Source organism: Encephalitozoon cuniculi, chromosome XI, assembly GCF_000091225.2.
Source record: "Encephalitozoon cuniculi GB-M1 chromosome XI, complete sequence".
Lineage (NCBI taxonomy): Eukaryota > Fungi > Microsporidia > Unikaryonidae > Encephalitozoon > Encephalitozoon cuniculi.
This window is the reverse complement of record NC_003237.2, coordinates 140146-154124: the sequence shown is the minus strand read 5'-3', so window position 1 is coordinate 154124 and position 13979 is coordinate 140146. Positions and strand designations below refer to the sequence as shown.

Sequence of the window (13979 nt, the reverse complement as noted above, 5' to 3'; positions counted from 1 at the left end):
ATCAATGGGTGGCAAGAAGAAGGTGAGTGAGCTTCAGACTCTGAGCATTATTGTGAGGAAGTACATCCTCAGCATTCCGCAGGTGAGGATCATTGTATTTCCTGTTCTCCTGAGCATTTTTGCAGGGAAGTATTTCGAGGTCAAAGTGGCGAGCTGCATAAGCCACATTTCGGACGGCTTGGACTCTGAGGGCATTCCCCGCGGCAGGATAGCCATGTTTCTGGCGGTTTCTCTGATGGGCATCATGTTCACGGAGCTGCAGGGATTTGTGTTTGTCAGTGCCGTCCAGTATGTCTACAGATATACGCTAAGAACCACCTTCGAGTACTTCATTCAGATGGAGACGGAGACATTCGAGTCCTATGGGTCTGGAACGATCCAGAGCATCATAACCAGGAAGAGCAAGGCGATCAGCGACTTTGTGGAGGTTTCTGTGCAGAACCTGTTCCCAGTTGTGGCTTCGCTTGCGTTTGTCGGGCTTGAAGCGTATCTGAGGCTTGGGGTGCTTGCCTCTCTCATCATTATCCTTGCAGTGGGTGTCTACGGGACCATGACGATATCGATAGCTCTAAGAAGAAACAGGATCCGAGGAGCACTGAACAATGCAGAAAACACTGCATCGAACATTGTGTACGACACCCTGAGCAACCACGAGTCTGTAGTGTCGTTCAACAACTACGACATTGAGACGAGGAGATATGATGCAAAGCTGATGGAGATAGAGAGGTTTGGAACGAATCTGTTCAGAGGGCTGTACATTCTGAATATGCTCCAGAAGCTGATTTTTGCGTTTCTGAATGCCTCTGTGATTGCGCTTGGCGCATATGGAGTTCTCTCGAGTAAGATGGACGGGAAGATGCTGATCTTCTATGTAACAACAAGCAGGATCCTGCTCATGAATCTGAACAACCTTGGATTTACATACTGCAGGTTTACAGAGGCCATGCTGAATGCCAGGGAGGTTCTTTCGGAGGACTACGACCTGAAAACGAGTGCTAGGCTGTCTGTGGCAAGATTCAGAAAGAACATTGTGTTCAACGACGTCCACTCGTACTACGGGGACAAGAAGGTCCTCAGAGGCGTGAACCTCACGATTGAGAAGGGAGACAAGGTGGCTATTGTGGGGTCGAATGGGTCGGGCAAGTCGACGATTCTGAAGACCCTCCTAAAGTTTAACAGCTACCAGGGCTCGATATGCATTGATGGAATCAACATCAAGGCAATAGAGAACGGCTCGTTCAGGAGAACCATAGGATATGTGCCCCAGAACTCATCTCTATTCAACGAGACTGTGATGTACAACATCAAGTATGGAAGCCCCAGTGTATCTGACTATGCCGTCGTCGAGCTTGCAAAGAGATTCAACATTCACGACAGCATCATGAGGCTTGAGAGGGGGTATTTCACGAATGTCGGGGAGTGTGGGAGGCACATCAGCGGGGGAGAGCGACAGAAGATTGTCATACTAAGGGCCCTGTTGAAGAGGTCTGAGATCCTCGTTATGGACGAGCCGACCTCTAACCTCGATAAGGAAGCGGAGATAGATATCATAAGAAACATTATAGACTCTGAGGGCTCGGTGACAGTCATAGCAATAGTGCACAATCTCGATCTCCTTCCGTTTTTCAACAAGGTCTGCTTTGTCGACAAGGGGTCTGCCAAGATGATAAGCCAGACGAATGGAGCTGCTAGGTCCATAGCAGAGAGATTGAGAGACTGTGGAATGCTAGGAGTTAAATAAATATCTTTAACACATGTTTGTCCGAGGTTTATTTATTCTGCTGGGATGGTTGTGCCCCTTAGGCCTTGGAGCTGCATACTACCATGATAGCATCGACTATCTTTCCAAGGACTTCTTCTTCAATGGTATCTCCTGAGTCAGACCTCTTGGCTATGTCCTGCTTAAGGTCGATTGAGCCTAGATATGCAATTCCGTTGGACATACAATATGACTCAACTCCGACACTTCTGAATATGCTTTTCGAATGGCCGCACTTTTGGCAGGTAAACCTCTTCATGTTCTCTATGATCCCAAGAACCTCTATCCTTGCCTTCCTGCAAAAGTCAACCTGCCTGGCCACGTCCTGCAGAGAAAACTTCTGCGGCGTCGTAACAACAATCCCGAATCTTGGCCTTATGAAGTTCACCATCCCGAGGTGCTCATCAGTCACGTTGGGGGGAGTGTCCAGGAGCAACACGTCCGTGCCTTCGTAGCTACACCATTTTAGTAGCTTCTTCATGGCGCTTGTTTTGAGGGTGGAGCTGAACACGACGCCCTCTTCACACGGGTCCTGCAGATATCCGGCAGAAACAGCCTTCAGAAGCCCATGCACCTCCACCGGCTGAAGCCTGCCGTTCGTCTCGCACATCAACTGCCCGTCCGTTCCTGTGAGCCTTGGGATGCTTGGCCCAGACAAGTCCAGGTCCAAAATGCATGTTGCAATGCCTCGGGAGGACATCAACTCTGCTATGTTCCTTGTGACGGTGCTTTTTCCAACTCCCCCCTTACCGCTCATAACGGCAATGACGGCCTTTACTCCGCTGAGATTCTCTTGGATGGCCTTAATGTCTGGATCCTGCTGCACCGGCTGCGAGCAGTAGCCCACGTTGGGGCACCCCTTGCACTCTTCTGCCTTCCCAGCATCTTTGCTTGACACACCAGGACAACTCTCTCCCATCTTCTAGGCCTAAACTATATTTCATTTTGAGGAGATCCTGCAGTCATGGAAATTCCAGACAAAGCGTCGGCAGATGGAATGCCTCAAGGGTTGATGCACACCAGCGGCGAAGACACATCTCTGGCATTGAGGAGAGGACATACCTACGCGAGCTTGCTTGGGTCTGTTCTTATGGTCCCTTTCAGAAGACTTGGGTTCCTGTCGCGGGAGTCTGTGTTCCCTGTCTTGCTCGATCAGGTCAAGGCGAGTGTCGACGGCGCATCTTCGTCACCCACAAGCTATGTGGTGAACCTGAGCTATGGGAGGCAGAGATGGAGAATAAATGTGGGGATAGTGCAGCTGTTTTCCCTGAATGCATACCTTCACTACAGAGAGGTCATGGACTCTCGGAGGGACAAGCCTGATATATGTACGGAAGAGCAATGCAGCAGCATCGAGGAGTTTCTCCGGGCTGTTCTCCACAGATCGAGGTACCTTGACATTGGAAAGGTTTATGACTTCTTCAGAATATCCAGGCACTCGTTCAGCGGGACAAAGATGTTTGAGGACAAGTTCCATGTGGACATAACAGATCTGGATGGAGGCAGGTGTGCGGGCTCTTGCTATAGGGTGTCTAGAAGCTCAGGAAAGATGTATGTTGTCTGCAAAAAGTCGCATCTAGTGCTTGTTGACTACAAAAATGGACACGAAGATGCAGATGTCCTGTTCTACGGAGGAGACCTGAATGTGAAGTACAAGATGAATGTGTTTTATAGCAAGGTGGTTATCGACAAGGGTGGGAAGAGATACACGATCAAGTCGTTCAGGCATGAGGCTGTGCGCCGGTTGTTTGGAGAGATTCTGGAAGGAGAGGAAAGGATAAGGGGATCTAGCAGGCTTACATCCTTCAGTCCCGTGAGAAGGGGAAATGTCGTGAACTTCTATGTTGATGGAAAAAGCTACTTCTGGAACCTTTATGACACGCTATGCCTTGCAAGAAGAGAGGTCTTCATCGCCGGGTGGTGGATCTATCCCACGCTGTATCTTCGGGTGAAGCCCGTGGGCAAGGGACTGGACAAGAGATACAGGCTGGATCATGTTCTGAAAGAGCTGGCGGAAAAGGGGGTGAAGATAAGGATACTGGTGTACAAAGAGGTTCTGAGGGCACTGAACATCGACTCCAACTACACATATGAGTTCCTATCGAAGCTCCACAGGAGGATTGAGGTCCTTAGACATCCAAATGGCATGGGGCGCATTCCTATCTACTGGACGCACCATGAGAAGGTGGTTGTTGTGGACCAGAGAATAGCATATGTCGGAGGAATTGACCTGGGGCTTGGAAGGTACGACACGCAGGAGCACCCGTTGGTCAGTAAGGAGCACCAGGCTGGGTATTTGGAGGCATATGAAAAGGAGGAGAACGGGCTAGAACCTTCCGATCTACCGAGGATGCCATGGCATGACGTCCAGTGTAAGGTTGTTGGAAGTTCTGCGTTTGATATATCTCGGCACTTCATTGAAAGATGGAACTTCATTGTCTCTGAGGACGGAGGGGGGAAGAGGACAGAGCTGTTGGTTCCGAACGAGGAGCTTGGGGCAATAGACAGCATGTCTTCGGACTCCTTGGAAGATGGAGGACTCGTCAGAACTCAGGTGCTGAGGTCTGTCGGAAGATGGTCGCTTGGGATTGATGAGGACTCGGTGTCAAGGGGGTATTCGGAGGTGATCCGGGGCTCCAGAAGATTCATATACATAGAAAACCAGTTTTTCATTACAAGGTGCAGCTCTGCACCTGGGTATCCGGAGAACACGGTTGGGAGAGTCCTTGCAGAGAGAATAATCGAGGCTGACAGGGCTGGAGAGGAGTTTAAGGTGTATGTTGTGATTCCCCTCTTCCCTGCACTTGATGCAGGCCTTATGGTGAGTCCGACGCCTGCAGTAGAGATCATCAGGATCCAAGAGCAGTCGATATCGAAGGGGGAAAAGTCTTTGTACCAGGTGCTAAGAGGGCATGGAGTTGACCCGGACAAGTATCTTGTGTTTATGTCTCTGAGGAAGGTACATTTTGACGGGAAAAGAGTCGCCCAGGAGCAGATCTATGTGCATTCGAAGGTGATCATTGCGGACGGGACATCAGCCATAGTCGGGAGCACAAATCTTAATGACAGAAGCATGGTTGGATGTAGGGACACAGAAATAGCACTGCTAGTGGAGGATGACAACGAGGTGGTTCACAAGCTGCTGAGGACCCTGTTAGAGGAGCATCTTGGAGTCAAGAGGGGGGCGGAAAGAAGCAGGTGTGGACCTCTGGATTTTCTGGAGCATCATCTACTCGGCAGCACACTTGACCTCGGAAGTAATGACGTCTTCAACAGGATTGTCGATAGAGCAAGGACTAACACAGAGATGTTCAAGAGGCTTCTTGAGCTGGATGGCGGCTACGGTGGAAGACGTTTGTGCCCCTGCCCGGTGGACAGTGTCCTTGTCCAGAATTTGCTTCATGGAATACAAGGCCATCTGGTTCTGTTTACAGACGACCTTCTAGTTGGCAGAGAGTCTGAAAAAAGCATCTTTAGTATTCATGGATTTATTCCATCGGTGGTCTACTACTAATCTCGAAGAACCGGAAACCTCTCCAGCTCGTCTGCATATGCGCTTCTTGGAAACTCCTCGGCTTTGATTAAGGACTTGTTCATATCCACTCCGTTGTCCTTGGCGAACCGAAGGACCTTCTTCTTGGATGAAACCATAGGGTTTGAGCTCGGCCTGCCTCTGAAGAAGTTGTCTGCACTCTTGATCAAGTCCTCGATATCCATCCCAGGTGGAAGGTTTGGACAGTTATTTTGTGCTTCTCCGGGACCCATATGGTGTACTTCAGAAGCAATAATTTTGGGATAGAGGACTTCGAGAGAGAAAGCTTTGATCCCGTCCATGAGCAGGAAGACCCGATTTCCAGCCTGTGCAGCGGCAAGGATGGGGTTGTTGCAGGGTCTAAGGGCTGTGCACTGCTGATCAGGAAGGGTGAAGGCAGGAGAAAGAAGATAGCGAAGTTTGATAGAGATGTAAGTGCTGTGGATGTATGCGGGGAGTTGGCTGCATGTGGGGACGAAAGCGGGCACATCAAGGTGATTGGGAAGATGAAGAGTATTGTCAGGCAGTACTACGAGCACGAGGCCAGGATCAACGAGATAAGAATCGATGGGACGATGCTGGTGAGCTGCAGTGATGATATGAAGATAAAGATATTTGATCTGTCGAAGGCAGAGTCTGTTGCCACCATATCCGACAGCACAGACTATGTCCGGAGCATCGACATTGTGGATGGGATTGTGTTTTCGGGGTCGTATGATGGATTCGTTAGGGGGCATTGCCTGAAGACCCTTTCAAGGGTGGTCGAGTATAATGCCGGGTGCCGAATATCAAGGATCTGCGCGCTGGGGAGCAGCCGCATAGCCCTTGCATCTGGAAACGAGGTCCGTGTGATCGATGTCTCGGGAGGCATTGAGATTGGGAGGTTTTTTCACATCAAGGAGGTGACGTCGATGGTGTTCTATGGACACAGGCTCTATACGGCATCGTTAGATGCAAACGTAAGGGTGTTCACAACGGATCTTAAGATGATATCGAGAGTTGGGGTCCGAGGAGGAATCCTGGACATCAGCATCTTCGACGATGTTGTGTATCTTGGGCTGGAGGATGGAGGAGTGCTGGAGCTGGTCAAGGAGAAGCCGAAGAAGAGTCCCATGGTGCCTAAGGACAAGGGGGATGGCCTGCACGACGAGGTGAGGGTTGATATTGTCCGAAATCCGGTGGAAAGGCTTACCTACCTGGAGAAGAGGCTGAACAGGTTTGAGTACAAGAAGTCGATGATGCATGCGATGGAAAAAAGAGATGTCCAGGAGATGTTTGCAGCGATGAGCTACATCCATGAAAAAAGGGGATTCGTGCGTGCGCTCCAGGATCTGAGCAGGAAGGAGCTGGCAGGTGTCCTTGATGTGATAGTCGAGTTCTTCACGGTTAAGGAGTTTGTGCCCATTTTCTCTGAATGCATTGGAGTTATTCTTTCTCTGTACGAAAGAGACATAGAGGACGATCCAATGCTTGCCGGGAGGATAGAGGCGCTTGCATCAGTTGTTGACGACGAAGTGTACTTCCAAGAGCAGAATCTCCGCTCCATTGCGTTTCTCGAGTGCTTTGGAGGGTAGTCTGCAGAAGAATAAACATCCTTAGGCAATAGTCTTGAAACAGCAGGGGCTTGCCCTCAAATGGACTCGAAGTTGATTGGGAAGATATGCAAGTCGATAAGGTATAGGGACTACGAGACTGCGATTTTTCTAGCGGCATGCCTACTCCCGTGCAAGCCTGAATACAGAATGCTCATGTCCATAGTGCTCTATCTGAACGGCGAATACACCCGTGCCCTCTTCCATCTTCACAAGCTTAACACATGCACATCAAAGTACTACGAGTCTCTGTGCTACAAGAAGAAGAAGGACTACAAGAAGGCCATCAAAAGCCTGGAGTCTATTCTCGAGGGAAAGGTTGAAAGGGATCCTGATGTCGATGCAAGGATACAGGAGATGTTTGTCGACCCAGGCGACGAGGAGTTTTTTGAGTCTCTCCTTGGAGACCTATGCACTCTATCTGGGTACAGAGAAGAGGGCATTGGGCACTATGTAAGGTCTTTTGGGAAGAGCTTCCTGTTTTCACCTGTGGAAAACCTCTTGCTCGAGAACAAGGTTCCGCAGAAAAGAGACAAGGAGAATGTCCGGCAGACCGGGAGGAGGGGGATAGAAGAAGAGTACGTGTCTGACAGCATTGAGTTCCATGAGAGTCTGTCGCCGTCCCTCGTAAAGAAGTACATGGAGCATGTTCCGGGGATTGGATCCTACTTCATTTCGAATGCTGCACGGAGATACTTCAATCTCGGGATGAATGACAAGAGCAAAGCATGCTTTGAGCTGGTCAGGAGAAAGGATCCAATGTTTCTGCACAATGTGGACTACTACTCGACCATCCTCTGGCACTCTAAGGATGTTTACGAGCTCGGGATGCTGTGCAAGAACCTGATCAAGCACGCGCCAGACTCGCCGAACACCTGGAAGGCGCTGGGGAACTTCTACAGCCACCAGGGCGACTACCAAAGAAGCGTTCTGTGCTTCAAAAGGAGCCTGTGCATAGAAGAGGACTCCTACACCTACACACTCCTTGGATATGAATCGATCCAGAGAAACGAGTATGACATAGCCATGAAGTACTTCAACCTGTCGCTCAAGATGCTTGGAGACAACTACAGGGCAATGTTCGGCTGTGGACTGGTCTACACCAAGACGGAAAAGCTAGAAAATGCAGAGTTTTTTCTGAAGAAGGCCATAGAAACAAACCCTAGGAACCTCCAGATTAAGGTGCATGCAATGAAGTTCTATACACGCAAGGGACTTACCGACCAGTCGATAAGGCTCTTCAAGGAAGCGTTCCACATGGAGTACACAGACATCCACAGAATTGTTGAATGCATTCTTTCCAGGAAGGGAAGCTTCAGCGATGTCGAGGAGTTCCTCCTCCTTGAGTTTGTGGAGATTCTTGTCCTCCAGAATCTGTCCAAGCTTGCTGCAGATGTTCTGAGCTGTGTAGAGTACAGAGGAGAGTCTTACAGCAAGAAAAAGGAACTTGTGATGGACAGGACGGAATAGCACGGGTTTATTGCTGTGATATATGTAGAGTTACTCCTTGAATATTAGGATTCTCCTGAGATGCATGAAGCCAAACTTGGGAATGGTCACAAGAAATAGGCTTGTGATGCATATCCAGAACAGGAAGATGTTCCACTTCACGATGAAATTCACGGCCGTGAATGCTATCAGCGGGAACAGTGCTATGAAGATGAGGTCTGGAGTGCCCTCCAGCTGCTCCGAAAGCTGCTCCCAGAATGTGTAGAGGCTATATCTGTCATTGAAGGGATCTCCGGGAATCATGTGGAAGAAGATGAAGGTGGAGATGTTGTAGATGACCAGCGCGAGCTGCCACCCCAGGTCGTCGTTGAATGCCATCGAAAGCGTCATCTTCAGAAGAAGTATGACCAAGACATGTATTATCCAGCTTCCCCGCTGCAGCGTCCACGCCACGTTCTGAGAGACATCAACCTTTCTTTCCTTGTCGCCCGCCATCCATCTCAGAGCGCCATTTACTTGAAATACATTATTTGGTTCGTTTCAGATTAAGGGATTCCTCTCAGCATGAAGAATGATTGGGCCTCATTCCCTGCCTGAAATCGTGAGATTCTGTAACAGAAATCCTCTGCCTCCGCTGCTGAATATATACAGAAAGTCCATCACATGCTGTTTTGCCAGCGGCGAGAGCCTCCTAAGCCCTCCAAGCAGCTTATCCCGTGTGTCTGGCCTGATCTCCAATAGCTTGACTACCTGGTCGTCTGTCATGACATAGTGCACAGACTCGTCGTTGCTTTTTGCAAGAAACCTTCTCAGCCTCAGGAGGGCTCTGAGGACATCCCTATTGCTCGAGATGCTGTATCTTGAGGCGATGTCCTCGACCTCATCGACTTCCTTGGTGCAGCTGGTCTTCATTTTGACTCCGTTGGTGAGCATCTCTCCTATTCTGCAGACTCCTTTACATAGGACCTCGAGGAGAAACTCCGGAACAGGACGTATTCTCCAATCAATAAAAACCATGTCTGAAGGGATCTCGTAGCTTCTGTAGCATCCAAGATGCTTAAAGTCCTTGAGAAGCCTCTGGACACAGTTTCCACAGTGAACTATCTTCGGGACATTGCATCCAAGTAGCCGCAGCCTTGGAATGACTGTTCTAAGCTTGATTGCATCTATTACGTAGACATTGCCCCTTGTGTCCCCTGCTGAGATAAAGCACACAAATCCCTCGTATGATCTGTACGTGTGGTCAAACACCTCTATTGCAGCTTGTGTAATCGTCCTATCAATTGCTAGCAACTGGGCCTTGGTGTTCACAAACACGGTATTTGAAAACGGCATGAACTCATGGAATGATGGTGTGTGGCTGCACTCAACGCTCTCTATGTCGATGTCCTCTATGCTTGGCTTAGCTATCTCTTCTCCAAGGATGCATATTGGCACCTTATCTCTTGTTATGATCACAACACTACTGCGCCTAACATTGCCCTCCTCAGTACTCTTGAGAATCTGCCGAAAGTTCCTTTCCGAGTCTCTCACAAGCAGCTGCACCTCGTTGATTCTTTGCATCAGCCTCTCCACCTCTGAGGCATCCATGCTGCACCTCCCGTGGTGCAAGAGTAAATTGATCCCCTCCACAAACCTGACGCTCATGTCGAGTAGATTCATGAGCAAGGGGAAGGGTTATCCCATGAAAACCAGGAGAGAACCAGAAAAACCTGATGGATCGAGCGAAGAAGCCGTCGAGGCCATCGCAGGGATAGAAGGCAATGGCAGGAAGGAGGACAGCACCAGGCCATGCAGAGAGTACACATGCAGTATATGCTACTCACAGCCAGAAGGCCCAGTGCTGACCCCGTGCGGACATCTGTTCTGCTGGGGATGCATATACATATGGTCGCAGTCAACAGGAGGATGCAAGTTCTGTCCAACATGCAGGTGCAGGATGGGGATTGAGGAGGTCATATCTGTGCTGGCTGTGGACTCAAAGAAGGAGAGCAGAGGGCTTCCCCCAAGGCCTGCAAACAACAGAAAGTTGGTGAAGGTGATAACACCCGGGATAAAGATCAACGGCACAAGATTTGGAGGCTGTTTCCTGCAGGAGGAGGAGACAAACGTGTTTTCATACAGGACGGCGATAGGGCTATTTACACTCATGTGCATACTAATTTCGGTAACCCTGAAATCGTATCTCTTTGAAAGTGATAGCACATAAAGATTTTATTAATATCAACCGTGGCTTTACCTCTTGTACGTTCTCTGCCTCGAAGGCTCCTCGACAATCTTCTCCTCCACAAACAAGCCCTTCTTCTTTCTTATCCCGTCCACATACTTGCTGAAGTCTAGCATCAGCTTGTATCCCACGTCTCCCACCAGGAGATATGCTGTTCCCTTTGTCCCTACCCTGATGTCCTCAAGAAAGCCCGGGTACAAAAACTGGGGAATGAGCACCGTCAGGACATAGAAGCCTGTCTTTTCTTCGTAGTTCTCCTGAAGAACAGTATAGCTGTACTTTGAAAGGCACCTGTATGTCTCTCCAATAAACTCCTTCTGGATCGAGATGCTGCATTCATAAAATGTCGGTGCAATCGACGGAGAGCAGCAAAGATACACAGAAGTAAGCGAGCTCTTCAGAAACGAATACAGCGCATCAGAATCCATCGTCTCTGCGTCTCCCCGCAGGTCAAGCACAAACCTTGTCTCGTATATCCTTTCCTTTATCAGCGGCCCGCTTGAGACAAACATCTCAAGCACGCTGGCAGCTATCTCGAAGTACAGTCCAGACATGAGGACAAACTGGTTTCCGTTTCCATCTCTCCATCTCCTGAAGCAAGCAGAGCCGTCTTCTTCTCCTTCGTATGCCCTGCAGATCGAAATCCTTAAGCTGAGTCCCTCTGAGGCAAAGACCCCGTCAGAGGGCTCTGCAGCATATTCGCAGAACTGCTCCTCGGGGTCCACAATCGAAAACCTGAAGCCTAGACCAGCCAAGTCTGTGGCTATCTTTTCCGATTGGACCTTTCCTGTGCACGAGACCTCCATCTCCCTGTACTTGTTGAGCCTTACCTTCAAAAATTGCTCTGTGCACGACATCACGCGGAAAACCTCCTTCAGCTCGTCGAGCTTGTCAATGTCGTCCAGCACAATCTTGAACTTGTAGAAGGGTGTTATCCTGCTTAGAACATCCATCCTGCCCACAGGAACGTCCGTCACAAGCGAGTTCTTCAAGAGCCTGCCCCCTATGCAAACAAGATTAGGCCCAGACACTTCGTCCTTCTCAACCAGCTCGTTTATTCCAAACAGGTATAGACTCTCCACAGTGCACTCCGAAATGGTACTCCCGTCTGCAGAATATACAACATCCCCCACCCTCACAGTTCCATGAAACAGTCTTGTGACAAAAAGCAAAGAGGCCCGGGTGTACTTCAGAGGCGTCTTAAGAACTCCATAAACAGTGACTCCCATCAGCGAAGGCGTCTTATCCGATGGTACCGGACTCAGCTTTATTAGACCAGACTCGAGAAACAACCTTGTGCTGTCCTCGGCATCATAGCTTACCGAACCAAACACGCAGTCAGATAGAGGAAGCATGGTCGAGAGGATGCTCTTTTTGCTTCTGCCAACAACCTTAAATCTTTCGCATATCCTATCCACATCCTTCTCTTCAATTCTCCTATACACATGGAACAGAAGGTTGATTGCATCCTTCAGAGTCCCAGTCTTTCCAACAACCTTCTGGAACGTTTCTCTGCTGATCCCATAGCAAAGGGTGGCGCAGCACAATATGACGTTGTTGTCCTCCCACCCGAAAGTATCTTCACCAATGAGCCCGTTTATCGACGATATCACAGAAAGCGTCTTCTCCAGAAGCTCCTGTGGAAAGGCTATTTTATCTATTTTGTTTATGGCAAGGGCGCATCTCCTCCCCTTTGCATACCTCACAAGCGAATAGGTCCTCGGTGTTATTCCCTCGTTAACGTCGATAAGAACCAGGAAGTTGTCGGAGAATATTGAGCTTGACTGGATCAGGGACTCAAAGTCAACATGGCCTGGCGTATCTATGAACACGTATCTGCATCCTCCGTGTTCCAGGGAGATGACACCCAACTTCAGGGTTATTCCCCTGGCCTGCTCGTCCTCTCTTGTATCGAGGAATCTGATTGACCCGGCAAGCGTCCTTGATATCCGTCCCTGGGATGCAACAAGGCTGTCTATGAGCGATGTCTTTCCGTGGTCTATGTGCGCCACCACACTTGTTATTGTTGTCCCTGTGCTCCCCATCCCAGGGGTCCTGCCCGGCCTCAACACGTCTTCCGATGGCCAGAATTTTTGCTCGGATCCCTGGATACATGGGACTCTTTGCAGACGAGAACGAGAAGAAGCCTTCAGCACTCCGCGAAAATGCACATGACAGCACCTTGGTGTCTCCGAACACGTCCCAGCAGCTCGGGAAGTATATTGTGAACGGGCTGGAGATGCTTTCTCTGTCTGATATTAAGGTTGTTATAGACGAAAAGAACGGGGTGCTGGACAGCAACATCTCTGACGACCATGAGGAGGTGGTGTCTGGATTTGGGAGCACATCCATAGAAAGCGACGAGGGAGAAGATTGTGTGTATCTGTCGAACATATACAAGACCTATCTGAAGCTCAACGAGAAGATTGACATGCTGATTAGAAGAGAATATTTCGACAAAGCATTTGTGAAGCATGTTCTTGGGGAGGTGTGCTCGGGTGACCTCGAGAGGGCTAGAAACACCATATGCGGGGAACTGAAAGAAAGGGACCCTTGCTTTCCTGCGGACATGTACCGCACTGTGCAGAATGGAGCCTTGGGCTCACCGGGGAATGTGCTAGGGAAGATACACGAGCTGATTGAAGATCTAAAGGACATTGAGGAGACGAGCCACAGGCTTCGGAAGATGTTTTTTGAGATGAGGAGCAGAAGCTTCGAGGCGGAGCTGGGATATGCAAAGGCCAACAGCGAGCTTGTGAAGCAGCTTGACAAGTGCTCGAGAGAGATGGAGGACCAGAGAAGGACAAATGCCCTGGTCGTTAAAGGCGTCATGGATGCGATTGAGGATCTTGGGGTCGATGTAGATGTAAGGGACAGCGATGTACGCAACATGCCAAACATCCTAAGGAGTGTCCTTAAGGGTGCTTGGAAAAGGATTAGAGCAGCAGAGTCTGAGGGTCAGGATCTGAGATCGAAAGCAAGAGAATGGGAGAGAGTTTCCAGGGATTACAGAGAGCTTAAGGATGAGATGGATAGAGTTCGAAGCGAGAATGCCAGCTTTTCTGAAGCGGTGACAAAGCTTAGCAATAAGAATGCAAGGATGAGGAAAGACTACGATGTTTTAAGGGAAGCGCTTAAGAAAACGCTGGAATCCAGCAAAAAGAAGAGCATTACAATAGAAAGGCAGAAGAGGATCATCGACGTTCTCCAAAACAGAATTGGGGATGGGTGCATACTTCCTGTGAATGAGCTGCAATCAAAGATCGATGAGATTAGAAAGAGGGCTGATGCCGAGCTCGACCCGGATAAAAAGAGAAAGCTGGAAGAGGAAGTTACAGACTACGAAAGAAGAATGTCCGATTTCGTGTCTCTTCTGAAGAGGACTGACAAATAAACAGGTTGGGAAACGAGCATTTAATG

General features: G+C 49.3%; 11 protein-coding genes across 11 annotated transcripts; 6 read left to right on the top strand and 5 right to left on the bottom strand.

Moving 5' to 3' along the window:
* Nucleotides 1-4: 4 nt before the first annotated feature.
* Nucleotides 5-1741, top strand: ECU11_1200 (uncharacterized protein; the record flags this gene model as incomplete). The annotated part of the gene is made up of 1 exon (NM_001042259.2): nucleotides 5-1741. One exon carries the CDS (start codon nucleotides 5-7, stop codon nucleotides 1739-1741), a length of 1737 nt encoding a protein of 578 aa, NP_586426.2.
* A 58-nt stretch (nucleotides 1742-1799) lies between these two features.
* ECU11_1190 (uncharacterized protein) lies at nucleotides 1800-2678 on the bottom strand (the record flags this gene model as incomplete). The annotated part of the gene is made up of 1 exon (NM_001042258.1): nucleotides 1800-2678. One exon carries the CDS (start codon nucleotides 2676-2678, stop codon nucleotides 1800-1802), a length of 879 nt encoding a protein of 292 aa, NP_586425.1.
* Nucleotides 2679-2723: 45 nt separating this feature from the next.
* On the top strand, nucleotides 2724-5273 carry ECU11_1180 (phospholipase D; the record flags this gene model as incomplete). Its single annotated transcript, NM_001042257.1, has 1 exon — nucleotides 2724-5273. The coding sequence occupies one exon, from the start codon at nucleotides 2724-2726 to the stop codon at nucleotides 5271-5273; it is 2550 nt and encodes an 849-aa protein (NP_586424.1).
* Nucleotides 5270-5524, bottom strand: ECU11_1175 (uncharacterized protein; the record flags this gene model as incomplete). Its single annotated transcript, NM_001415289.1, has 1 exon — nucleotides 5270-5524. One exon carries the CDS (start codon nucleotides 5522-5524, stop codon nucleotides 5270-5272), a length of 255 nt encoding a protein of 84 aa, NP_001402597.1.
* On the top strand, nucleotides 5525-6865 carry ECU11_1170 (uncharacterized protein; the record flags this gene model as incomplete). Its single annotated transcript, NM_001042256.1, has 1 exon — nucleotides 5525-6865. The coding sequence occupies one exon, from the start codon at nucleotides 5525-5527 to the stop codon at nucleotides 6863-6865; it is 1341 nt and encodes a 446-aa protein (NP_586423.1).
* A 60-nt stretch (nucleotides 6866-6925) lies between these two features.
* ECU11_1160 (uncharacterized protein) lies at nucleotides 6926-8353 on the top strand (the record flags this gene model as incomplete). The annotated part of the gene is made up of 1 exon (NM_001042255.1): nucleotides 6926-8353. One exon carries the CDS (start codon nucleotides 6926-6928, stop codon nucleotides 8351-8353), a length of 1428 nt encoding a protein of 475 aa, NP_586422.1.
* Nucleotides 8354-8383: 30 nt separating this feature from the next.
* On the bottom strand, nucleotides 8384-8827 carry ECU11_1150 (sphingolipid homeostasis protein; the record flags this gene model as incomplete). The annotated part of the gene is made up of 1 exon (NM_001042254.1): nucleotides 8384-8827. One exon carries the CDS (start codon nucleotides 8825-8827, stop codon nucleotides 8384-8386), a length of 444 nt encoding a protein of 147 aa, NP_586421.1.
* An 87-nt stretch (nucleotides 8828-8914) lies between these two features.
* On the bottom strand, nucleotides 8915-9994 carry ECU11_1140 (uncharacterized protein; the record flags this gene model as incomplete). The annotated part of the gene is made up of 1 exon (NM_001042253.1): nucleotides 8915-9994. One exon carries the CDS (start codon nucleotides 9992-9994, stop codon nucleotides 8915-8917), a length of 1080 nt encoding a protein of 359 aa, NP_586420.1.
* Nucleotides 9995-10016: 22 nt separating this feature from the next.
* ECU11_1130 (uncharacterized protein) lies at nucleotides 10017-10541 on the top strand (the record flags this gene model as incomplete). Its single annotated transcript, NM_001042252.2, has 1 exon — nucleotides 10017-10541. The coding sequence occupies one exon, from the start codon at nucleotides 10017-10019 to the stop codon at nucleotides 10539-10541; it is 525 nt and encodes a 174-aa protein (NP_586419.2).
* A 26-nt stretch (nucleotides 10542-10567) lies between these two features.
* On the bottom strand, nucleotides 10568-12604 carry ECU11_1120 (uncharacterized protein; the record flags this gene model as incomplete). Its single annotated transcript, NM_001042251.1, has 1 exon — nucleotides 10568-12604. One exon carries the CDS (start codon nucleotides 12602-12604, stop codon nucleotides 10568-10570), a length of 2037 nt encoding a protein of 678 aa, NP_586418.1.
* A 68-nt stretch (nucleotides 12605-12672) lies between these two features.
* Nucleotides 12673-13953, top strand: ECU11_1110 (uncharacterized protein; the record flags this gene model as incomplete). Its single annotated transcript, NM_001042250.2, has 1 exon — nucleotides 12673-13953. The coding sequence occupies one exon, from the start codon at nucleotides 12673-12675 to the stop codon at nucleotides 13951-13953; it is 1281 nt and encodes a 426-aa protein (NP_586417.2).
* Nucleotides 13954-13979: the final 26 nt, after the last annotated feature.